Consider the following 26,420-nt stretch of genomic DNA (forward strand, 5'->3'; position numbering starts at 1 on the left):
ATTTTTTCTGAATAAAAAACAAATTGAAAATTGTCAAATGGAGTTTTTTTTTTTTTTTTTAATTTTTTATTTTAATACTGAGACTCGAATTCAACCCTTCTTTATGAGAGTATAACTAGATGCCACTAGACATTTTTTCTTAAAATAAAGAAACCCAACGACTCAATTAAGAGTTTAAGACTTTCATCGCCATTGGTCTAGTGATTACAAGAGTGGGGTTGAACTCTATTATAAATATTAAAGATTTGTGTTTGAGTTGTTTACAATATAATTTTTTATAATATTAAATTTAAACTTAATATGTGATATTTAAAGTACTATTAAATATGAAAAAATTAAATTTAAAATAAGTAAATACTAATGAAAATAAAGAAAGAAAAATATTAGTTTGAGCAATGAATACTAAGTATGACACATAAAATTAAATGAATGACCATTTAAGTGTAGAATTTTGAATTTTTGTATGTAGAAGGGTATAGTTTGGTACGCGAGTTTATAGAAAAACAAAAAACAATGGCAGTATCTGAAATTTTTGCCATTTCGGGGTGCTTTTCCGTGCCCACCTTTGTCTTCCTTTGGAGTTTGGATATAATCGCATTTGTTCATTGAGTCGCTGTCTCCTTCTATCCTCACTCTCGAACTCGCCTATGAAATCCTGAATTTAATCTTAAAAGGAATTTAATAATATAGGAAAACAGGATTACTTCGAATTCAAGCTGCAGTTGGATTTAGTTGCATGAAGAATAAGTTGATGATTGGAACTTGAAAGTTTGGTTGATGGCGGCGAATCCCCAACCACTGCAGGCGATTCCGGTCGGCGATCACGCGCCTCCGGCCGTAAGTTTAGATGACGTGGATGACGATAACGGCACGTACGAAGAGGATACTATGGATGAGGAGGAGTACAGTCGAGTAAACTCTAAGAAGCACCGCGCCGGCTCTTTGACTGAACGCCTGAAAGGCGGAGTTGTGGTGGCGTCGAGGACTAGTGAACTAACTCTTGCTTTTGAAGGTGAAGTCTATGTTTTCCCTGCCGTCACTCCCGAGAAGGTACTCTATTATGTTAATTTCTACTTATTTTACAGATTATAGAAGGTACTCTTTTCGCCGATTCACCTGTAAATGAACAGGGAGAAGTTAATTTAGTTTCACTATCCTGTTTATGTTAAATATACATTTGTCAGTATTGTTTGTGCTCGTCTTAGCTTAATGGTGATAGGAGAAGATTAAAACAGTACTTTGTTAAAAATACTGGAGGTTAATGTTGAGATGTACTATTTACGCCTACTTTGTTTTCCACATCATATCAAGATGAATTTGTACTCATTTAGAAAATCTTATGTTCATAAAACTGTCTGCCATAGGTTCAAGCAGTGCTCTTGCTTTTGGGGGGACCTGATATTCCTACTGCTGTGCCCACTGTTGATGTTCCTTTGAATAGCAAGGTAATTATGTAAACAATAATATGTTATTTACATCATTTTCAAATTTCAATGATCTGATATGTAGTATGACAGGTTGAGGATGATACGCCAAAGCACCCCAATCTTTCAAGAAGAATAGCCTCTCTGGTTAGGTTCCGTGAGAAGAGGAAGGAGAGATGTTATGATAAGAAAATTAGATACACTGTCCGGAAGGAGGTTGCTCAAAGGTAAACAATAATGTGTTGCTTGAATTCCTTGAACTATTCCTTTGGTGCCATAAGAAAAGCTTCGTATTGTTATGCTTGCATTATGAAATATTCGGCCATAAACAACTGATGTACTGGAATCTTTCCCTTTTAGAGGAATAAAAAACTAGAAGAATGTTATCAATTAATTTTTTAACATAATAGCTGACTTTTGATTTAACCATATTCTAATCATGTCTAATTTTTTTTTTTTGAGTTATTGACTTAATCAGTTAATCTTCTACTGCAAATAGAAAGCAGCTTTTTATACTTGCATGCTCTTTCAGCTATAGTCTGCCTTGATTGAATATATAATAGGATGCACCGGAAGAATGGTCAATTTGCATCATTGAAGGGAGGTTCAGGGTCATCCAGTTGGGATCCATCGAACTGTGTCCTTGAAGATGGTACACCGCAATCAGAAACTGTGTGAGTTGGAATCTCTCACTCTAATGATTGGGCATTTAGAAACTCAATTTATTACTGCCCTTGTATGCATAGAGTGCCATTCTCATTTAAATTTATTGTTACTTTTTGTGTATCTTTCAGTCCTCGTAGATGTCACCATTGTGGTGTTAGTGAGAATTGTACTCCAGCAATGCGTCGCGGGCCTGATGGACCAAGAACACTTTGTAATGCATGCGGGCTAAAGTGGGCAAACAAGGTCTGCCAAATCTTTTCTTTGTATGGTTTGTTCTAAAAATAGTCAAGTTCTGTTCCTTTTTCCATTTTTGGTCAATTACACAAAGCACCTTCTATTAATGCTCACAATAAAGTAATCCTTCTATTCTACTCTCTCAAAATTTCTAGGAAGTTTCTGTGAAGAGCCATTTTGTTTCCAACCAGTTTTCTTTCTTCCTTTCCCCGACTGAAATGAAATGCATTATTAACTCATTTTTGCAATACCCTACCAGTATTTTGGTGGTTTATTTAATTGGAATCTCTATGTTTTTCTCTCGCGTATCTAATAATATGGACAGGGAACATTGAGAGATTTAAGCAAGGGAGGGAGGATCATTTCTCTGGATCACAGAGAGCTGGTGTGCTTCTTTAGCAACAAAACAATATACTGTTATTAGTATTGGATTGGCAATCAGTGTCCATCTAGTTACTTTTTCTGAGAAAGTAAAATAGTTTTTTTTTTTTTTTTGCAGGATACACCAACTGATATCAAGCCTTCTGTCCTTCAAAATGAGAGCTTCCCTCAGAATCAGGATGAACTTGTATGAAACCTTGGACTTGTTACAACAAGGATACTGTATTAAGGATAAAGATAAATCATTCTTACACGGCTATAGTGCATGTAGGGAACTCCTGGAGATCATTTGAAAACTGCAACTCTAGGAACTCAAGATCATTCAGATAATCATAATGAGGTATTTGTGAAAGAAATTTTGATTTCATTTCCCTTGCAAAAGATAACTGCTCTGTAACTATATTTACTAATCCCCATCCCCCCACAAATTTTTTTTTTATTATCAGATATATCTATGAAAATTTGTAAACAGACAGATTTTTTTTTTTCCTGTCCTTTTCTACTTATTGACAAAAGAAGGGATTATCTTGTGACTTGTGTGCAGAATTTGCCTGGAAATGGCAAGGATCGTGCTAACAAGATTCCTGATGTTATTGTCCGATCTCCAGGCCACATTGATGTGCAGGTATTACATTCATGTACTAATGTACTATAATATGTTATTCAAGAACTCCAAAAACCAAAATACACTGTTTCGATGACATGGTGAACAGTGCAATGATGCTCTTTCTGGCTTTACACAACAATTACTCAGTTTAATAATCTGATTTGCAGGAAACACTAGTTGACTTTGGAAATGGTTCTGAAACAGAGATGGATATTCCTGCAAACTTTGAATAGTATGCCCAGTCCCCAAACTGGCATATTACCCAAATTTATTTTTATAAATTCTCTAACTTCTTTGTGGAATGCAGAGGTTGGATATATATATGATTCTGTCAGCAGCTTGACTGTATATAGTTGTTGGGTTGACTTGTAACATATGCTAGAGTGCATAGAAGGCAATTTATACTAACCACCCTTACAAGTTGTAATATGGGAAAAAATGGGTGTTTATATTTGACTATTTGAGTGCTGAGATGACATTTATAATTATGGGGTATACGGATGTATGAAGGGTGTCGTGGATAAATCAAACAATCCCACTCAGTTTATGTACATAGAAAGTGTTGGTTGTGAGTACTTGGAAGAATTAGAATGGCGGCGTGTTTATTAGTAAAATCTCCATATAAAAATAAGGAATTAGGAATATCATAAAATTACGGAGTAATATTTATACACCAAAGAATAGGGCAGATAAATGAAGCAAAGGCATTTATTTATCTTTGTTTATTTAACTCATTTACAGAGTAAGAGTAGCATCATATCCTAAACTTTATTGATGCCATTACGGACTCTCAGGTCCAAATATTCACTCTACCGGACCCTATCTTTCCGAATTCATGAGTAAAAAAATAAAACATAACTCTACTACTCGGGGTCATTTACACTTATTTCCTAGGTGCATAATTATTTGGAAACGACCCGTACCTGGCTGGAACAGAGGCTGTTGCAGAGGTTCATAAAGAAGGCAGTGCATTCCATTTCAACAGTATGCTCTTAAATTCCTATTCACGTTCTTCCTTATTTTCACCTTCTTCCTTATTTTCACCTTCTTCACGTTCTTCCTCGTATGGCGAGGATTCGCTTGAAGAATCGCTGTTATCAGGAGGGGATGTGGGAATTGATTCTCCATCCACGGAAGATACAGCTGATGTTGAAATGAACAAGTTTATGCGCATTGCACAGATGAAAATACAAACAAACACACTAGAAAGAAACTGAAAATGGAAGGAAGGAAGGATCACCTTGCTGCAGTCCTGGGTTGAACTTCTTGGTGTGGCGCCTAATCAATTTCTTGGCTCTTGATCCCGACAGTTGCCTGGCGATAGGAGAGAACTCTGCTTCGCTTTCACTCCACTCACCCTGTAGTATTTCATTTTCTCCATCACCCCTCATCTTCCGTAGCACTAAGTTCTTTGCCTTACGCTTCTGAGAACTGAACAGCCCCCTTACAGACGTCACAAATCCATCGCCTGCATCAGTGGGACGCTTGGGCCATGAATCCGATTTTCCAGCTGAACCTCCATCATCATCTATCACCATATCAATGCTGGGACCAGTGCCACTATGGTCTTTATGACTGTGGTCTTTACCTAATTTAAACTTCTTAACCTGTATGGTTTGAATGTATGTATTTTCATAATAACATCCATAACATAATCACCAATACAAGGGAAGGATAACATAAAAGTGTCGTGGTGTTCTTGATCAAGTACCTGCATTCCCGTTACAGATTTTAATACTCCCCATATGATGTGTTTCTTAACTCGGGAGAATAGCCTCCCCCAGGTTCCCGTAAACTCAGCACAACTGAATGGATCCATCAGCAATCTTAGATCACTTACAGCAAATCTAGATCCTTCATATGTCACTGATAGCTCTACCTGTATCATAATAATGATAATAATTAGTCAAGTGTTTTAATAATTGTGATAAATCATAACACAGAATATGCAATCAAACATGACGACCCACCTGACTTATCTTAATGTTGCGGAACTCTCTCAGTCTTCGTGGCTTTTTTTCTTCATTTGGTTTGGCTGCCTGAGTGGCAGAGCGGCCAGATTTAGCAAGTGGCCCAGTTTTTGATGTAGTAGAGGCACCCCCACCCGAATTTTGAGCTTTTAATACTAGTTCATTAGCAACTGATTCAGCAACATTTTCTTCCCACGTTCTATCAAAGGAAGATGTCCTTCGTAACTTAAGAGACTGCAAACATCCCATCACACAATATCAATATTCTCTTCATGGGATTTTAACGGGCAGAGAATTGAAGAATGAAATTGAAAGATTATTATGTTGAGGAACAGTGAAACAACTTCAATATGAACTTATCAAACACACACTTATATTTTACACCAAAAACTCTCGATACTTGATCAAGAAATACAGTAAAACATGCATACAAGTGTCAAAAACTTACATCAGAAGAGGACTCAGAAAAGGCAGACAGTGCGGAGGAGCCTGTTTTGGAGGAGCCCTGAGAATCTTTAGCTTTTGGGCTGGCAGCCACATTAATTTCTTGTACTGAGCCTTTCTTCCCACGTTTTAAACCAGCAGTAGTTGAAACTTTCCATACTTCCTAAGCATAGTCAAAGAGTTTGCAAAGTTACTTTCATGTATTTAAGATAATATATGATTCGATTCTACTTGGGCTGAATACTTTTACATACCTGCCGTCGATGGGTGTCTTGTTCTTCTTCTGGAAAAAGGTACTCCCACAACACTTTGTACATTGCCTCAACCACATTTATCTTCAAGGGGTAGATCTCCACCTGAAAAGGAGACCATGAAACATAATCCATTTAACATCATTAATTCTCCGGATACAAGAAGGACTAACCCCCCAAGGAAACAAAACCATAACATCAACAATGATGTCACACTCCCCCTTTGAACAAAATACAAGATCACATAGTTTGTTCTGAGACAATAAAGGGTCAAGTGGCATGATGTCCGGTAAAAGTTTCAAATATCTCCAACCCAAAATAAAAAGAACAGAAGAAATTAGGACAGGCAGATGCTGTCCAAATGCATCAGACAAATATACAAAATCCAAAAAAGGGTTTCTAAGCTTCATTTAAGGAGGTGTTCTGAAGTATAAAGTTCCAAAACTCATATCATTCAGGGAGTACTTAAACTGCATAATGCAACTTCATAAAATTGACTCCTACTTATGATTGTCAAGTAAGATTATAATAATTAAATATTATACTCTATTATTTCTATTGTAAAATCAAAATAAATTGTGACGGTTACACTTCCTTTTACAAGGTAAAATCACCTAAATTTTTGTTTTGTGAAAAGAATCAATACCTGTAAGAGTTCAATAGTAGAGTGTCCATCTTTTGGAGGCCCCTGTTTTGCATGTGCAAGAAGCATCACTTTTCTGCAGATCCAGAAGTAGCATAAGATCATTAAGCACAGACAAGGATTTTAAAATTGCTTCTTGCATCACAAAATCCATTGGGATACAAAAAACTTGAGGTATGACATCAAATATTTGGATGAGAAGGTATTACACTAAAAATAACCGGTAACTCAAAATAGAACTGCCATCTTAAAATGGTAAAAAAAAAATCAGTTCAAGATGCCAATTGGGACATACAAGAATGTAAATCAGTGAGGAAAGTGCACTAAGGTTAAAACAACTCAAGCAAAAACATGCGTTGCACCCATGAGATAGAGCAAGCTCATGGAAGATTTGAAGCTGTCCTGAGCTTCTCTTGTGTCTGGACACCATTGGCTATTGCAAATATTTGTTATTATACTTTGCATCAACACTTAACTTATTTGCTACATATAAAAATAGGAATTTTCAAGGCTTCTGTCCATAATTATTACCTTAAGACCAAATTAAAAGTAATATTCAGTCCAACACCTACTTATTTTACACAATTTATAATAGATAATAGTTTAATAGATACTTTAGTTCTTAGTCCTACCATGATCTAAATCACAGAATTCTAAATGTTCTTTTGTATCAAAATTAAAACCTGATTTAGGTTGATAGGTTTTCCTGCCCATGGAATCATCCAACTAGAGCTATATTAGCAACTAAAAGACAGGTAATCACCAATACCATAGAATTGTCAACACCCAATAAGATGCAAGTCTTATGACAGCATAGAAGAAAGGAATTTTTCTGACTTCAGGAAAAGGGGAAAGAAAATCTATGGTAACTTGTAACTAAAGAACAGAAGACAGCATGTCATGAAAGAAAAGCATAATGGTTATAAATTGGTATAGCAAAGTAAGAAATTAAGAAGTAACAGCAATAAAGAAATGAATGATCAGAACAAGGAACAGAAGGAAGAGTAAAAGCAGCATACTTTCCCCATTCAGAAGGAGGATTCCAGGCCGAAAGAACCGTATCACACTTGGCACCGGGCAGACAGTTTCTTATAACAACAAACTTTATTGTGAATTTTGCAATGCCAACATCTTTGTAATCCCTGTCATAATCATAAATCTGCATCGAGAAATGGCATCATTCAAAGTGTATCCATTTTCACATGAAAGGAAAGAATATGAATGATGTCATATACACTTTCTTAACTGGTTTTGAACCCAAAGGAGGCCTCAGTTGGAAAAGAAAATATAAATAGACTTGAATACTAAGAAGCTCAGCTCACCATATCATTTATCTCAGCTTCTCCAAATGATTTTCCATCAATAAGCATGCTCCAAGCAAATTTATTAATTTTCAAATAAAGACGCATAGCATGTGAAGGACTTTTATTCTTTTCTTTCTCCATCAATCGTATCTGTGCAGCCTTTTGCAGGGCTGCCCTTAATGGAACAGATGAAGCTTTTCTAGATTTTTTGGCACTTGCTAGCTCTTCCTTTAGTTTTTGCACCTGTAAATCCGAAGTTTGTAGGGAAATCTATTAATTGTAGTTAAGACACAACACTATCAAAATAGTGTAGCATCAAATTACAACAAAGGTCAGGTGTCACTCTGAATGAAACAAAACCAAGCAAAAATGGATGGAACTTTGGGAAATCGAGATCTCAAGCTGAGAAGTGCACTACCAAAAGAAGATAAGAAGCAAAACCAGCTGCGAATCAAGAAGTCCTTTGCAGTAGGTTATTTTTCATGAATAGAAGAGAACTTGAAAGAATAAAGAAGAAAAACGGTGCTATTAGCTCTTTAACTAAAGGCTTGTCTATACAGCCAATCCTAAGCTTCAAATATGCAATTATGTGAGGTATGATCTTTTAAAATCTCCAGAAAAGCAATTTGACAGAAACATTGCAAACAGAAAACAGATTCATCTCATAACAAGTGTGATAGGTCATGTTTATAATTACATTTATATTCATCAATATATTTAACCACAAATGTATAAACTGGATGCAGAGCACACTGTCTCAATAAAAGAGACAAACTTGTCTAACCCATTATAATGGCATTTTCAGCAAGTGATATCCCCATATATGAAAAAGCTACCACTAAATACAATTAGGATGGTGCTAAGGAAATAAAAAATTGCAGGAATTTGGCACAAAATAATGTGCACTCATACTGCACAGAAAACTGTATTTCTTACCAATACAGATCTTCCACCAGTTACCATCCATGCTTCGAATTCCTTCTCAGAGTAAGCTTCCCCAGATACATCATTGCAAAGGGATAATTTCCTAATGTCATCCAGGATTGTATTTACGACACGTTCTTTTTGTTCAAGGTTGATTCTTGCTAATTCTACCTCTTCAACACCATAAGGAACAACTTGATCTGCCTCCTCTTCAGCATCTTCATCCTCAACAGGATATGATAGACTAACTTTTCGCCTGAATCACAATTCTCAATGTAACCACTTGAAGAACACAAAATGAAAATTTCACACGACTGAGATTAAAACTAGCATGTCTAAGCAAATATATAAGGTATGAAACTACCAATTTTTATCTGATAAAAACCAACTCCATTGTAAAGTATTACTGCAAATGGCAGAAAATTTTAATAATTATAGCACAGGAGAATATGCAAAAATTAATACATAATTAACATAACTGCGGAACCCTTGGTGCATAATTAGTACTATCTTTTCCTTTTTGGTAAAAGCAGTTTGTAGGATTATGATCACTGAATATAAATTACCAACTAAACAACAATTATATGATCACTGGATATCAATTACCAACTCAAGAAAAAAATTTCATTCTAGGAACAAGGTTATTTCAGACCTATTACTACCATGATGTTGTTCTATGAGATTCTCAATATCTGAAGTCTGCAGCTGTAGAAGTAACTTCTTGGAGATTTCAGCAATAGAGTTCCATCAAACACATATCAGATTGATGACAAGATATACCTCTATTAATATTCCTAATTTTCTATATAGAGTTCGCTGCCTCTAAGGCCACTTCAATTATTAAAGCAGTCAAAAAAATATTATGGTTTCACGGAAGACATAACATGAGCCTGATAAAGTCTTGAATCATATACCTTCGGCAGAAAAAAATAACAATAGCAATGTTGAAAAGTATTTAACTCATGAAAGACAGAGAATGAAGAATAAAAAATGTGGCACTCTGCGACAATTATATTTAAATGAAGTTTTGCATCATGAATTCCTTGTGTATCTCAGTACATATCATATATGTAATGGGTTTTTATGTATACAAATTATGAAATGGTCAGTAAAACTTTCATGATGCAAAATTACAGACTATTTGAGATTATAGCAAAATGTAGAGAACTATATTAGAGATAATACATGCACTTACTTTGGAGGCCGAGCAAGGAGGAGATTGGTTAACACATCTGTCATAACTTGAAATTGGCGAGATGTCATTGTTGCTGTTATATTCTCAGAATTGAAAGAAAGCTCTTTCAAGGGCTTGACCTACAAGACAATATAAGCAAGGATCAACCTACATGAAGAAAAATTGACAAACAGAACGAATGCAATGGAAAAATGAGTTTGCCATAGCCTGTAATCATCAGAATCCTGTACAGAACACACCTTCAAGTCTGGAGAGCCAGATTTATGCCTTGTGTAGCGGAAGAACATATCACAAGGCATAAAAACTCGTTCCAGTAAAGCTCCAGTCCTTTTCACTTTTGGTGAGCTTTTACGAATTTTAGGAAGCCACTGAACTCCAGCCCCTAGATCTACATCAGTTGGGGCAACATGAGCCTGCACATGCTCTAACATCACGGATAACTCCATACGGCTCCATGTCATTTGTGGTAAAGATTCTGGCATTTGAGCATTTCGTCCGCCAAGTGACTGTTCAATTACCTCATTGCCAACATTGAGAACCGATTGGAATGAACGAGCTAAAACACGGCCACTAACAGCAGCAAGTAAAAGCCTACCCTGCAAAAACAGGGGGAATCATACGGCATCAGCATGTAACGAGAAAACAATGGTTGAAAGAAAGTTCACCAAGTATTCCTTGGCAAGGGACTTTCACTGTCACAAATTTGTCATGAGTTGAAATTCCAAATTTTTTCATTGGGTGGAGGAGTTCTCTTTTGACATGTGTAAGTTTCAGTACAAATTGATATACAATAGTTTGTCATGACATCTAGCAATCAATGCCACTTCTTCAATCAAACAAAGAAGCACCCAATAAAAGTAAGGAGTAGTCTTTAGTAGTAACTCTATAATATAAAAGCAATGTCCTTAAAAGGACTGGTTTATTACTATTGAACTTGCAACAAGGGATAATTCTACATCTTACTCTAAAGTATATAGTAAAGCAAAGTTAGCCAGTGAAAATGCCTTGAGCACCTTGAAGGTGCAAAAAATGTCAAGTATACTGATTTATCAAACAAAGAGGAGAAAAGAAATGTCAGAGATCCCACCTTAACCCTACATTATAAAGAGGAAAATTTCAATTCAAGCCAAAACCCACTGATGGGTTCGCCCAGCACTAAGAAAGCGGTGACTTGTAGGCCAGGTCCTAGGATCAATTCCTCAAGGCCACACTCACTCGCTGGGTCAAATAAGGAAAATTTTGGTTGCATTAAGGCTATATAAAACACCTTGCCTCGCACTTGACGTGCTCACTAGACATTTCATAAAGATAAGAAGATGCTAATACAGTGTTTCATTTTCTCTTTGTTAAGAGTCCCACATTAAAGATATAAGAGAGAACATATGGGTTTATAAGGCCATGTGTTAGACTAGCTAATTGATTGGATTTAGTCTTTTAGTGTGATTTGGCCCATGTGCATTATAGCCCAATTGAGTGACCTTGGCCCAATCTTAGATTATAACACGGTATTAGAGCTTGTTTGGTTCACTTTGTGTTCACCCGGTTGTCTACCCATGGTATTGGTGGTGTCCTGGTATGGCCCAGTTGTCCACTTGAGGCAGTCTTTTAGTGCGATTTGGTCCATGTGCATTATAGCCCAGTTGAGTGACCTTGACCCAATCTTAGATTATAACACTCTTCCCTCATTGTTGAAAAGATAACTGAGTAATAAACAGATCAAAGAGGAACCTTTCGTTTTAAACTTTTTTTTTTTTGTCAATCAGACATTTCCAAGTTATTCTTATTATGCTGAAGCTTCCCAGATATTACTTACATTTGCATCTTCTGAATGAAGATTGAATTGTGGCTCAATGACATTCACCATGAAATGAGGGGTCCCCTCTTCCTCAGCCTCTTCACTGTTACTAGGCTTTGCTGAAAAGAAAAAAAGGAACAAAATGATGAACCATAGATTGCAACACTCATTGGCTCTAAAAAGCTCCAAAAGACTGAGAATTTTAATGTTTAAGTCAAGAAGGAAGGCATGGCTAAACATTGTTGAACCTTCAGAACATGACATCTCCATAGATTATGGAATATATTTGAGGTTGAAAAAATCAGCACACTCTATACTCTTAGACACCACCTGTTGCAATACATGATAATAGAAAGTTGAGGTACAGTTCAAACTTTACCAGTTTCATTAGGGCTTTCCACTTTAACTGAATTTGAGGGAGACTTCTGCAATTGTGATTCTGATATCTCTGAATTTTGTGGAGGTGATGAATTCACAGCTTGACTAGGAGGGGACTTTTGCTGATCGTCTTGAGGCATATCGGGTTTTTCAATTGCCTTACTCTTCTCCTCAAGCAATTTCATTTGAGTATATTGCCGAGAAGGAGATGGTTTGGAAGGTTCACAACCTTTAGTCAATCCACCAACAAAGGAAAGGATAGCATCTCTATTCTCAAGATTCCATAAAAGTTTAAGACCATAGACAAAGACGCGCTGACAATTATCTGCAATTAATACATTGCACCCATCATCCTCAGTGAGTTCAGGTCTTGCATGGTCCTCACTTTCACTCCCAGTTTCAAACTCAGATCTGAAATCTGTCATCTCAAGATCTCTTCCGAATGATTCTTGCCATGACAACAACCTTTCTTGATCAGCTCTAGGAGATTGTTTCTTGATCAAAAAGTAATCAGATGATAAGAAAAAACCATTGTCAGTGTCACTTTTGCTACCATTAACAGTGTCACTTTTCATCAATGTAGACTGTGAAGCCTTCCTACTCATTTGAATGATTTGTGCAACACTAGTGCAATCTTGTTTATTAATGAATACCTTGGGCATTTGAAGGTCCACACACAGATAAACAAGATCAAGAGTATCACGTATGGTATCAAATGTAAAATTTTTCTGTCCTCGGCCAAGATAAGCTTCTACGTTCAGTCTTTTCATCTCAAATGTCAATCCCTTAGCTGGGTCATCATCTTCTATGGGCATATACCTTATGTATATAGGAGTTGCATCAAGCCTTAACATGAATTCTGTCATTACCTTGTCTAACGACAGATTTCCAGATCTCGGAATTCTTGGGACTCCAAAACGAGGCCACCTAGAAAATGTCCTTAGTTTGCATGGAGGGAGGTAGTTTACGATAATAAATTTGATTAGCCAGGCTAAATCATGAGGACCAAGATTAATTGTTGGTGAATCAATTGATGCACATCCTGGCTCTGATTGACCCTGACAAGAGGGCTTAAGCAGCACATTCCAGGACAGGGACAGAGCGATTGATCTGAAGGGATCATAAATGTATTCACGAGGAACACCTTCAACTGGAAGTGCAAATAAGTAATGATTAAGGGGATTTCCAGAATCACAGCCCCATTCAATATTTACTTCAATACTAAAGTCAGGTGCCTGTAGGAAAGTATAAGAGCACCCATCTGGAAGTTTCAAATTGGAGCTCTTTACTAAGCTCTCCAAACTGCTTAATGAAACCTTGAAATCCTTCACTGAAAGATAAACGCGACCATCAGATTGTTGCACTTCCAAATAACCAGTGTTGATCAAGAGCTTGTCAGACTCTTCATAAGGATCAATTGTAGCAAGAATATTCCATTTGGTTTCAGCAAAGTATAATGATGTGTTTCCATGAATATAGTTTCTCATTTCATCCCACCATGGCAAGCTCTTTTCCTTTTTTGGCGGAGGAGGATCAGGATTTGGATTCCTAAGACTTAAATTGGCTCTACGCATAGCCACAGTGAAAACATAGCTGATGTCAGTAAATGATGGTTCAAAATTAACACCATAGGCAATTTCTGCTTTTTGAAAATGTAAGGGCAAATCTGAATATGTTTTCATTGGTGGAGTTGTGCCACTTGCAGAACGAAGCAAAGAGACCTTTCTCCACTTCCCGATGTACACATTTTGGCGAACTTGGGGTTGAAAACATGTTGCCTGAAATTGAAAGAAAAGTACAACGGTTTAGGGGTTGTCCACAAGTGCATGGTCACATTTCAGCACAGACAAGCAATCTAATCATGCATTTATAAATAATATAAGATCCAGATATGCTCTACTATTATAATGCTCTAAGATAGTCAACTTTCAGCCTGGAAGCTGACACACATATATATTGTTAATTGGAAATGTTAACTGCAATGCTAGTTTTACCATTTTAGAGAGGCATTAATTCCAATGCAGATTATTTCACAGACAAGTACAATTCTGTATTCAGATATTCAGTTTGGATATGATGAACAAAATATTCACAAAAGATCTATTCTGAACATCAGTTGAGCTTCATACTAAAACTAAAAGCAAATGCACAAGACACCCTTCTAATGAAAAAACCTAATAAAGATTGATATATGCAAATACTAGAAAAAATAAAGGAAAATGAGGCACATACTACTAGAAAAGGAAAAGTATCAGGCTATAGTACAGCATGGTTAAAGGTATTTATTTAATTTCAGAATGAACCTGCTGAGCCATCACGAGACGGCCTTCACATTTGCCAGAAGTTGCAGCAAACAGTGGACAAGTGTAATCTCTTATCCGAACAGAAAGGGAACCTGTCTGTAATTTGATATTACTACCATACAGTCGAGCGAATGGAATATTATGTGCACGGCAAACAGGATCAAGCTTCTGAAGGAGTTCTATCATCCCAGGATCACCTCCTTCAATTCTTGTGAGGCTTACATCTAATTCAGTAGCACATGCTGACAAAACAGAAGTTCTGGCAATACTAGGCCTGAAACCAGATTGGAACCCATTTACACAAGACCCTGATCCTTCTGATGGCACAAGATTTTGACATGCTTGGTAGTATGATCGGAATGACTGCTTATACATCTCCTCTCGCAGTTTCTGAATAGCTGAAGTATCCTGCAGATTGATCTCTTCTCCGTTAAAATGAATCTTGCCTTCAGGAATAGAATCACTCTGCTCAGCAACGCCAGGAGATTGGCCGCTTCTGGAGACAAGTTCATCAAGGAAGTTCATACGGACAGCTAGTTCATGAGCCTCCTTCTTCAGCAAAAGGAAATGCTCATCAAGCCAACCCTGTAGCGGTTCTTCTTCAAGTTCAGCAGATAGTTTACGTATGCAAAGTCTAACACGTCCAATTTTTGATGAACTTGAACTTGAACTTGGTTTTTTAGGTTTCGGTTTCTCTTCCTTGTTTGGAAACATAAGTTTAGTTTTCCCAGCAGTAACAAGCTTAAGAGCTCGAATCATTTCCTCAACAGAATCATCAATGGCACGCAACTCCAACCTGAATGGCAAACATATGTAAACATCTAGGGCTTGAATTACCCAATCCCATGTTGTGACTCCTTCTACTTTAGCATTTGACACACTGCTAGAGGCATTAGGAATCCGAGAAATTTGCATCCTGCTGCTTCTAACTAATCTTGCACCATTGAAATGAAGAATGAAACCTTCAAGAAGTAAACCTATCTTTGCATTTTCAGAAAATATGGACTGGACCTGAATGGTGGTTTCAACCCCATCCCCTGCTTCAGCAGATATATTAAGCATTTCCACATCAATTGCAAAAATGTTCTCTCTTTTCTTGTTCTGTACTGCTTCTGCAGAGGTCTGTTTCTTTGGCTCGCTATTTTTTGTGGCCCCTTCTTTACTAGGTTCCTGAGACTTATGATTCTGTACCAGTAACTTCAATCGCAGCCCCAATTCAATTAATGCTATATGCATATCAGGCTCCCATCTGACAGATATATCAGTAGAACTGAAGAGAGAACAAATATTAGTCCCAGATCGTCTCACGAACTTTGCATTTTGCATGTCAAGCACTGTAAATTTAGTTGCAGGATTATTTTCTTCCATGTGTTCTTGATATATGGATGTGGCCCTCTTAAGATCCATCTGCACAGTCTGTTTTTCCTTGTTCATGGTAAGGCCCAATTTGAAAACATCGAGGGAAATAGCATACTTTATTTCTTTTAATTCATTTGAGGCTGTAGATGTTACACTTGCAGTCCGGGGAGTACCATCAGCAGAGTCAGTTATTAAGATTCGACCACCTTGGGATCCATAATTTACACGTTTGGGGTCTGCAACAACTGCATCTTCTAAGCCAACATCTCCACGAAAATTTAAAGAACATTTCTCAAGATTGAACTTTACGGATTGAATCCCCTTTCCTGATGGCTTGGATGATTTTGAACCCTGAGTATGTGTTGGTTTCTTACCAGAAGTAGAAGACGAACCCTTTAATAAAGATTTGAAGGAGAAGGCTGCCGCTACCAGTGATTCAAGGCGCTTAAAGGTTATGAACATACCCATGCCAGTTACGTCAATATTGAGAGCCGAAATACTCTTCATGTCTTCAGGAGAACCGACATCCTTTCTTCCCAAATCAAGGTTAACCTTTCCTACATGCACTAATGAGCCCATATTCGTTTCCACTCCAAACAGAGACTCCTTTAAGCATTCTTGATGCTCGTCAGACATGCGTAGATTGAGTTCACCGAGTTCCAGATGTGCTGCCAAGCCAGAGCTTGATGTATTGTTAGCCGAGACACACAATGATAGCAAGCAACCCTGCAATTTGTAAATGAAGGAAAATGCTGTCATGTTTAAACCAGTAATAAAGAATTGCTACACGGGAGACAGATATTTTACAGAGAAGTTCACCCAATTGTCGTCTAATTGTGATCTTCATTTCAAATTTTGATTTATACAATCACATTACCTATTTGATAACTGAACCAAATTTAAGCCTCTTTAAAACCCTACCCTACAGAAGCAGATACACATTTTGTAAGAGAAAAGATCTTACATGACACAACGGTGAGCAATTCATATCATAAAGCACAATGGTCATCTCAGGTGCAGTAAAAGTGAATGTCAACATAATGGCATTATTTCCAGATGATTTTGGTTTTTCAGATGTAGGGCTTCCTTCTCGAGGCACCACCTTCTTTTTCTTTGAAGAACGAAGCCGCATCCATGGAGTTAATCTAGTTATTATTACATTGCTCTGAAACCCTCCAAGCTTAACATCAACTTCAGACCTAACAGGTGAAGTAAGCTGTAAAAAAAAAAAAAAAAAAAAAAAAAGCACCCCACACACTTAAAATGAGATGACAAATATAAGACTTGAAGACCAATAATACATCAAATGGAGAAAATCAAACTAAAGAGATACAATATTAACCCCTGATAGACTTGCAAAGGGGAGATGACTCATGACTGTTCAAGTAATAATGTTTCAGCTATCACTCAACAGAACGTCAGAACTTTTTTTTTTTTTTTTGAGTACTACTGACTCTGTTACAATGTAGTATCTGTTCATAGCTATTTTCTCAACCTACTAAAGCACAAAGAGTCAACAGTCGCCTCCACTGAGGCTCGAACCCACTCCCTTCCATGTGGGAGTGTAAACCGGGTGCCACTAGACCACAACGTCAGAACTTATTGCCACTAATAAGCAAATATAGGGACCAATGATACAAAAGTGTACTAGTAAAAAGTCACAAATATAAAACAAGCAAAAAGCTTTCCTTCTGCATTCCTCACCGAACCCCAGAACTTAATAGCAAGCATATATGCAATAAATCAGGATAAAAATGAAGCTTTATTCAAAAACTATACACAACCTTCTTCATAACTCCTTTCAGACTTGTTTGACATAGAAACAAATTATTCCAAGTGAGTCTTGTTATGCCTAATGCTCATTAAGTATGTAAAACTTTGATTGAAGTCATCAAACATACTAACACACTCATATAAAGATCCAAACAACCCACACTAAGCTATTGGATTATCATATGTAAGTGGCTTATGTTCCTATCATGCTTCTCAAATCTATAGACATACCTCAGTCGGGATATAAACGGATGAGCTAATATCAAGTTTCAAGATCTCCAGAAGAGAAATTCCTGCCTCTCTAAGTAGCTACAAATAACAGAACCAGACATTAGAGGGGAGGGGAGGGGGAGCACATGCATGGTACTTTTTAAAAATAAAGTATGTGTGCATACATGGATCTCACTAAATTCCATCTGAATACCAAGTCGAGTACTTCCACCCCCATTTTCAATTGATTGTGACTTTGAGCCCTTCAATTGAATACCTATGATGCTATTCTCCACCTGAAGACCCTCTCCTTGGTGCACAAACTTGGCACCCAATTTAGGTAGAGTGAAGCTAAGCTATGAATTAAATATAATAAATATATCAATCAACTGGACATTAGTGAAAAAGAGAAATTAAAACAGAGTAAAGAAAAAGTTTAGTGAAGGGTTCTCAGCTCATCTGCAACGGAAAGAAATTAAGCAAGACAATTACAATTTCTCAGAAAGCAATTCATTACTACATAGAACAAATATGTACATGTTAAAGGCAGTCACCATTTTCACCATATAGGTGTGGTATAAAAGTATATGGAGAATTTAGAGGAGCTCCATTGACAAATCACTTGCAACTTACAGATGATTGATATAGTGCCTTCTTTCCTTGTAACTGTTAACTCAGAGTCAGATCTTAGTAACTTTGGATGTATGAATCCATGCATTTTGATTTTGGTAATGCATAAAAAAAATCATAATTATCATATTTCAAGAGATTGACTGCCCAACAATGAAGAAGAATTTGAAGCTTGTGCAAACTATCTCAACCCATGCATATCAACAGGATTTTAGACAAATAGTTAATTGTTAAAAGACAAACAAATTTAACAATACACAATATCGAAAAAGAAATTGATAAGCACAGGACACAAAATCTACAGGCAAATATCCTCCAAAGTCACAGCAAGAGCATCAGATTTGTTATTAAACATATGAATTAATCTTCAGACATATTAGTTACCGAAAATGAGGGAAGAGGCTATAGGACTTGGAAAGTAGCCACCTTTTTCCACTAGATGGCAGAGTTGTTTTGCATGTTAAGGGTTCCTGAAATGGTAATTTTCTATTGGCTCATGAGGGAAACCAATTTTTTTGGTACGTGATACATTTCTAGGGTGAGGTTGGTGGTTTAAAGACAACCATGCTGTTATCTGCTTCTGCTTATTGCTAGGGTCCTTTTATAAGTAGTGTATTTGGTAGTATCTTACTGTACCTATTATTACAGCTCTGCCTGTCAATAAATAAACATACATTAGACTAGGAAATTCATTCCCATTCCTTGTCATATACTCTGTAAGTTGGTATCTCATTCAGTAGTGCCTGTTATAAACTAAGATTGGGCTAGGATCACTCAACTGGGCTATAATGCACATGGGCCAAACCACACTAAAAGATTGAATCCAACCAATTAGCTAGTCTAACCCATGGCCTTGTAAACCCATATATTCTCTCTTATTTTTTTCAATGTGGACTCTTAACAGTGCCAATAGCCAGGCAAGTGGGCACATGAATGTGAAAAAAATATTGATCTGTTACACTGCATTTCCATCAAAAAATAAAAATACAAATAAAATTTAAAACACCTCTTTTTTTAAAAAGTAAATTAAAACTACCTCTTTCATCAACCAACAATCAGTACTGAAAATATTTATCTTCAAAAACCTGCTTCTTCCTCATGGTTTTCCAGTACTTGGTACTTTCTAAAATTTTTCACTAACAATTTACTACAATTTCTCCACTTATTTGAACTGCTTACATATATGAAATATCCCTATAACCCTCTCAGTCTTTTCAGGGAGTGGAAATGACTAGGACAAAAACATTGAATTAGATCCCAACTGAAAGCTTTGAATACACATCCTCAATCACAGAGAAAGCAAATGTCAAAAGTAATGAACTCAAGAACTGCCAAAATGTAAATAAAAGTGTTGAATAATATGAAACCATAGTCCTATTCCTAGTAGGCGTGGGCTTAGTTTCCTAATCCTGGTAGGGGTGGGGTTTAACCAATGTGCCTATGAATATAGGATCCCTATACAGTTCAATACACAGAAACATAGAGATACAATCTATGGTAATCTATCTGTTATTAGTAGAATCATATATTCTCTCTATTCTTTCTTTCTTTCTTTGGTTTCTCAAATATTTTGCTTCCTCCTAACTGGCGGGTGATGGCTATTCGCCACCCACTAGGCCTTACAATCCCTCAATTTCATCATAAAGCATCAAGTAGGACAATACAAATTTATGGAAGAGGAAGAAAATGTTTGGCAAAGCCATGTTAATAGATTCGACTTGGCTGACCTTTTCAGGAAACATGGAAGCATATTTACTCATAGCCAATGCTGTTGACTTTTTCTGAGGTTGTTCAGTAGCACCAGATTCACTGGTCACTTTCACAGCATCCTCAACCGGGGGAAGGGCATCTTCTGAACTTTTCTTTTTAGATATCAGCTCCTCATTTAGGCATAAAGAAACTTCTCCAATTTTGAGATCTACATTCTTAACTACCACCCCGGCTTCCCTACATCAAAAGAATTATAAAACAGCAGGGGAAAATCAAAGTACTTTCAAGATGAGAATTACTTCCATTTACAGAACATGATATTGTAAATTTGAGAATTACTTCCGATTCCTGAAAATGATATTGGAATGTGGCAACTTTTCAGTTGTAGGAAATGGAACACTGAAGTCACATAGAAGATGGGACTGAGAGTCCCTTTAGTCTGAAGATTTCAGACTTTCTGCTTCAAATTGAGTGCCATGACTTTTGTATTGGGCAATCCCAAAATTATAACCTTTTAAATATTCTGTTAGCCACAAGTGATGTAGAGAACATACATTTCCAAGTCCAACACCAACTTCCGCACTTACAATATATAAAATATAAAATGTAAATTTTGTCCCACCTTGTCCTTCACTTAATAACAAATAGTGTCCATTAAAACTATTTTGTCAATGACTGGGAAAAGTCAAAACCAAAAAATTCAATTTGGAAGAGGGAGTAGAAACATAAACCCACCTATCAAGAACAAATTCACACGAAAGAGAAAATTCTTCACAGCTAGAAGGAGCAGATGTCTGATTAGAGTTGACCTGTGTATCACCTAAGTATACAAGAACAGGGGCCAGATTGAACTTCACAAACAAATTTTGCTGGGATCCACCGTCTTTAAATATATCAAGGGCCAGTTCTTTCATCTCTCCAGCAGCCTTTGGTGTCTACAATATTGTAACAGCCAATCATCATATAAGCAGAATGTTATTCCCTGAGACTCGTCTAGCAGGGTAAAAGAATAACGAAGCACTTAGGCCTCTGCATTGACCTACGCAATATCATCTTCTAGCCATTACTATTAGCTAGCAAAATGAAAAGCATCATTGAGGGCAAAAGGAAATGTAATTCTGATCATGTTAGCTATCTTCAGCCTGAAACTTGGAATGTACTTTCATACTAAGAGACAACTTACACCTAGGTGAAGTAAATTTCTTATGTACTTTGAGAAGTTTCTCACCTTGTCAGAAATGCAAAAATACCATATAAGTTTACCTAGAGCACAAGAATAGGTTCAGATAGCAATATCCATGACCATACCTCTAAGGTTTAAAAAAAAAGAATCAAGTGTATTTCTACACAGAAAAATATTACTTGCATGCTAAGAATAGCTGATATTGCAAAACCATTAATGCATAAAGTTGACTACAATAAATTTTGGAGAAATAATAGCCGCTTCAGGCCAGGCTTACCCTGAAAGACAACTTAGTTATAGTAACTGACAAAAATCTTGCCATATTAGCTACGGTCATCAACTTTCCACCACCTGACTTGCGGATTTTCTGAGAGGGGCGAGACCTTTTCTTCTGAGTGCCTTTGCGTGAAGCCCTTGTAACAATTTCTAAATCACATATTAGCACATGCAATTTTGGATCCCTGGATGAAAAGCCATCCCCGAATTTAACTAACGATTTCCTTAAGCTTAATCTGATTTCGCCAATGGAAATGCTCTCAACAGCACCCTACAAAAGCAGACATTCAAAAAATGAAAAATAAATAAATTGAGCATCTCAAAATTAAAATCAGTTCTAACAAACAACATTTTTTAGAATAACATATTTGGTCCATGACATTTTCTTATAAACTAATATAATAGAGGTATGAAGCATGAATCAGAAATCAAGATGGTTTTGCAATAATACCACACAAATCCACATTTTAAATGGTTCCGTAGGAATATCCAGTAAGCAAGGACATTAACAAGCCATTGCCACTCCACTGGAGAAAAGTAAAAGATTCTCAGGATTTCTAATATAGGCTGCCATCTCGGTATATTGATCTTCTGGAACTCAAGAAAATGGTTTCTACCATGGCGTAGCGGTTTCCCAAATCAATAATATGACTTAATGACTAGAAAGCTTGCTCCTATGGCAAAAACAGCTCCAGGAGAAACTGCTTTCCAGTTGATTACTCTTATCCAGGTCAAGGACAAAAAAAATTGATGCATGTGTGCAAAAGGAGAGCACAAAAGGCAAATCCCATTTATCTACCAGTGAATCTCGTGATGCAAATGTACAATAAGCGAAAAGAATGACCATTTCACTAAAAGAGCACTTCACTGGACATTTTTTTAAGGATGGTATATAGTCATCAAACACAGGAAACTTCAATTAGAAAACATGGGTTTTCTGGCAAAAAATGATTTCAATGGGGATGAACTAAAGTGATAATTACCATGAAGAAATGTGGGATAGAATTTGAATTACACCTCTAAAGAATGATAATTAAACATTCAGAAACAAATTGAATGCACACTTTTAAAGCTAATAAAACTTTAAAGAATGACCTTTTTTAGCTTCACCACAACATTTCTCAAACTCCTCAATCCTCCGACGTGAAATTCGATGGATATTCCCAATACACATCTCAAAATCAGAAATATGAACTTGGTAGCAAATCTGAAACAAGATTCACAACTGAGAAATTCAACAAATTGAAGGAGGCAAATAAAAATGAAAATCAAGACAAGAGTCCTTGATTTGAATAACTTATCAAGTTTGATGACACTAGCATGTAGAAGGCCCTTTAAGGCTACATGATTCAAATTAAGAGATCTGTGTTCTAAATACTGACAACATAAACAATACAATTGTCACAACAATGTAGATGATACAACAGCAACAGTAAAAAAACAGATAATCCAAAGTTGTATCTGAACTGTAGTCTTTGATTAGTAAAACTAATCAGTGGTACCACTAAACTAGAATCATTTATTGGGATTCCATTCAAAGGTAATCACTTTGGTTAAATTGTCACGAAGCTAAATAGCCAAATCTGCTCTTTAACATATCATATAATTGCAGGTCTACTCTAATTCACTTATATTTACCCTCATATTCTTCTACAGCCTTTTATTACTTGGAAATGTCAATGCTCATCAGATCAACAGCTATGGGTATGTTCTCATTGATCTGTATCATCAGAATGCCCCAACTCCTTCCTCTAATCTCCTGCCTCATTCATTTAACGACCTAAAGCTACGAATTTCCATAAATTGCTCAGTAATGATAATTCTTTAAAAAAAAAAAAAAATGCAACCTCAACTGTGACTAACATATCTCCTAACTCCAACATTAAAGAATAGATTTCATATAAACCCAACCTGATTACTACATACGCCAAGTCCAATCAATCTATTGTATAAAATAAGTTTGGAACACGATCGCTGTAGAACTCACAACAAAATTGAAGCTCCCTTGGCACAATAATACGTTTCGTATGTACAACTAAAAAACTGCATAGTATGAACGTGAATTGCGTTTGCCTTACATGAAGAAAAGCCATAGTGCGAAGGGAAGTAAGAAGAGCTTCGCCGAAAAGGCCGGCATTTCCAGTGACCAAGACATCGATCGTCGAGCTTTAGCGAGAGGATTTCAATGGAAGTGTGGTCTGCGTGCATGTATTTTCAATGTGAAGAGGACTGGCAAAATGGAGAAAATGTATCAGAATTATTATCCATATATAGTTGAGAAGGAAAGAATTGTTAGAATTAGGAAGCTTTGTGGAAGAGAGAAGAGGAAGAAACGGTCAAGAGGTACATATAGCACCGATCCGCCATACGTGCTCTGTAGTGTCGAGGATCAAATGAGTGTGTTAACTGTGAAGGAGGGAAAGCCTGAGAGCGAAAAATGTTAAGCCGAAGAAAAAATGAGAGCGAAAAATGTTAGTTTCCAGCATTCGGGTGCAGTGGGGTGTAGGAAAATGTTCGTGCAGCCGTGGACCGTTGGTGCTTCATCTTCTTCAATTTTTTTCTTATTTTGTTTTTCCATTTAAAAATATTTACACCACAAAATGTTAATATCGTATGTTTTATATTTCAATATAAACCTATAAATATATGTGCAATTTTAACCTGAATTTACTAAGCTACACAATCGGAACACACATGAATTGAAGTAAATAAGTTTGATTCTATTAATTTAATTAATGAAATATATGATAAAATGATATTAATCATTCACTATAGTTTAAATGATTACATCCATTTTACAAATTTAGCATTCTCACTTATTAAATATGTTTATATTTTATTTTTCAAAAAAATAATAAGATTATTATACGTTCCAAACACATCTATAATAATAATAATAATAATAATATAATATATAATAATAATAATAGCAACAACAACAAGAACAACAACAACAACAAGGAGGTTAATAGATGTACCATCAATTTATAATTATTAAAAAACCAAAAAAAAAAAAAAACAAAAAACGGAGTGGCTAAAATGCTCCTAAGAAAATCACAATAATTTGGACTATACAATTCCAATAATATCTGCAAATGGCAATAGCTGATCAAATTTATTTATTGCCCAACTCATTCAACTCAATAATTAAGTGGGCAATTAATGAATTTAATTGCTAGTTTCAATTCATTGTTTCTTTGTTTTTGATCAGATTTTTTTTGGAATCGAGGTTCTAACAAATCTTAACTGAAAGCTTAGAATAGAATTTGTCTCAAGATTGGAGTGTATAAGTTATTACATTTGAAAATGCTTGTGATGAATTTGAAAATTATAATAGGAAATACGTTAAATTTAGAGTTAATACCTAAAATGGTCCATCGATAAATTCACAAATTGCTCATAGACATCAAGTTTAACAAATTAAGTCATCAATTATTCAATTCTTACTCAATAAGGTTTTCAACGAATGATTGATTTGTGAATTATTGAGTAAGAATTGAATAGTTGATGACTTAATTGATAGAATTGATAGTTTAGGACTTAATTGATAAAATTAATAGTTGATGACTTAATTGATAGAATTGATAATTTAGGACTTAATTGATAAAATTAATAGTTGATGACTAATTCACAATAGTCGAGTGATCATTTTGGGTATTTACTCTTAAATTTGTAAATTTTTTGGTAGTTATGATGCTGGTAGTTTTTGGTAAATACTGCTGTTAGTTAATTGAATTAGTAAGTTTGACTAGTTGATAGCATTAACTAATTGAGTTAGTAAATTTGACTATTGGTAATTTTTATTGAACCCTGCTCGTATTAAGGTGCAAAAGTCTACAACCAAACACACTCATAATTTTTTTTTTGAATGCAAAACACACTCATAATATATTCAATATAAATGTACAATTTAACCATCTATGTATATAATATATTTATTATAAATATGCAATCTAACCATCCATTTAAATATTTAGTTAAGATTAGCATATCATTCAATTTGGTATAAAATCAAACATATGCGACAGGTTAGTTTACTATGCTTGTGTGCTCCAGTTTATGAACTTAGTAAGCTTTAAACATTTACTACTGAATACGAATTGAATTCCTCCTTTGTTGCAGGCATAAACCATTCACGTACATAAGAAATATTTTAGTGTAATAATAAAGAATTATAGACTCGCAATCCCTAAGAACGTTTATCAGTTTCAAATGAAGCAAATCAATCTCTCACAGTTTCTGAGTCTTGCTTGAGTGGCCACCGTAAGTTGTACAGAACAAGACCTATGATAAGAACCAAACTGCCTAGGACGAAGAAAGGGCTCAAGCTTGAACCTTCCGGGAGATATGGCAATGGAAGAGAAAGTAGATAAATTGACAATGGTACTGCATCACAATAAGAAAAGCATCATTTGAAAGAAAGCACAGTTTATAGGTGCTAGTGTACATGAAGTAATAGAGAATGTGCAAACTTGAACGAGAGAGTAAAACCTGATGACATCACAGCAAGGGAAGAAACAACAGCCGTGGAAATTTTCACCAGATTGAGAATAGATATGTTGAAAGCTATATTGGTAGTTATGTAAAGGAGAGGCAGCAATGGAGCTCCATCACAGCCTGGCAACAAAACACTTGTCAAGAAAAGTAACACGTAGATCTTCATCTGCACCTTAACTTGGGAATTCAGATTGAGTTTGTTTCTTAACACTCCCCCCCCCCCCCCCCCCCCCCCCCCCCCCCCCCCCCCCCCCCCCCCCCCC

General features: G+C 36.1%; 3 protein-coding genes across 6 annotated transcripts in view; 1 reads left to right on the plus strand and 2 right to left on the minus strand.

Annotated features, from left to right (window-relative positions):
• The first annotated feature begins 573 nt into the window (after nucleotides 1-573).
• Nucleotides 574-3,887, plus strand: LOC116021174 (GATA transcription factor 24-like). 3 transcript variants are annotated; one of them, XM_031261788.1, is made up of 10 exons: nucleotides 574-1,050; nucleotides 1,365-1,445; nucleotides 1,518-1,651; nucleotides 1,988-2,098; nucleotides 2,219-2,333; nucleotides 2,650-2,709; nucleotides 2,824-2,892; nucleotides 2,977-3,045; nucleotides 3,250-3,330; nucleotides 3,480-3,887. In XM_031261788.1, exons 1-10 carry the CDS (start codon nucleotides 778-780, stop codon nucleotides 3,543-3,545), a joined length of 1,059 nt encoding a protein of 352 aa, XP_031117648.1. In that variant the 5' UTR covers nucleotides 574-777; the 3' UTR covers nucleotides 3,546-3,887. The 3 variants fall into 3 exon arrangements, 2 of the variants coding, with proteins under 2 accessions (XP_031117648.1, XP_031117657.1); XR_004098933.1 differs by lacking the exon at nucleotides 3,480-3,887 and having other exon boundaries at nucleotides 576-1,050; nucleotides 2,968-3,045; nucleotides 3,250-3,312; XM_031261797.1 differs by lacking the exons at nucleotides 3,250-3,330; nucleotides 3,480-3,887 and having other exon boundaries at nucleotides 575-1,050; nucleotides 2,962-3,007.
• Nucleotides 3,888-4,002: 115 nt separating this feature from the next.
• Nucleotides 4,003-24,151, minus strand: LOC116021157 (protein SABRE-like). Of its 2 annotated transcripts, XM_031261771.1 has the most exons (24): nucleotides 24,030-24,151; nucleotides 23,739-23,889; nucleotides 22,756-22,867; nucleotides 21,662-21,931; nucleotides 20,937-21,136; nucleotides 20,219-20,438; nucleotides 18,047-18,217; nucleotides 17,883-17,960; nucleotides 16,843-17,094; nucleotides 14,520-16,604; nucleotides 12,218-13,994; nucleotides 11,857-11,957; nucleotides 10,283-10,639; nucleotides 10,044-10,162; nucleotides 8,861-9,104; nucleotides 7,943-8,167; nucleotides 7,640-7,779; nucleotides 6,624-6,696; nucleotides 5,981-6,082; nucleotides 5,731-5,889; nucleotides 5,283-5,516; nucleotides 5,024-5,191; nucleotides 4,553-4,919; nucleotides 4,003-4,455 (listed from the first exon to the last, which is right to left on the minus strand). In XM_031261771.1, exons 2-24 carry the CDS (start codon nucleotides 23,813-23,815, stop codon nucleotides 4,313-4,315), a joined length of 7,674 nt encoding a protein of 2,557 aa, XP_031117631.1. In that variant the 5' UTR covers nucleotides 23,816-23,889; nucleotides 24,030-24,151; the 3' UTR covers nucleotides 4,003-4,312. The 2 variants fall into 2 exon arrangements, with proteins under 2 accessions (XP_031117631.1, XP_031117638.1); XM_031261778.1 differs by lacking the exons at nucleotides 20,937-21,136; nucleotides 21,662-21,931; nucleotides 22,756-22,867; nucleotides 23,739-23,889; nucleotides 24,030-24,151 and having other exon boundaries at nucleotides 18,047-18,212; nucleotides 20,219-20,349.
• Nucleotides 24,152-25,720: 1,569 nt separating this feature from the next.
• The window catches only part of LOC116018624 (protein CLT2, chloroplastic), a 5,627-nt gene continuing 4,927 nt past the window's right edge, over nucleotides 25,721-26,420 (minus strand). Inside the window, exons 9-10 of the mRNA XM_031258636.1 lie at nucleotides 26,152-26,277; nucleotides 25,721-26,046 (exon numbers count right to left, since the gene is read on the minus strand). Of these exons, the coding sequence (XP_031114496.1) occupies nucleotides 25,883-26,046; nucleotides 26,152-26,277 (290 nt within the window). The 3' untranslated portion in view covers nucleotides 25,721-25,882. The remainder of the gene's footprint in view (nucleotides 26,047-26,151; nucleotides 26,278-26,420) is intronic.

The sequence above is a fragment of the Ipomoea triloba genome, chromosome 1, assembly GCF_003576645.1.
Source record: "Ipomoea triloba cultivar NCNSP0323 chromosome 1, ASM357664v1".
Lineage (NCBI taxonomy): Eukaryota > Viridiplantae > Streptophyta > Magnoliopsida > Solanales > Convolvulaceae > Ipomoea > Ipomoea triloba.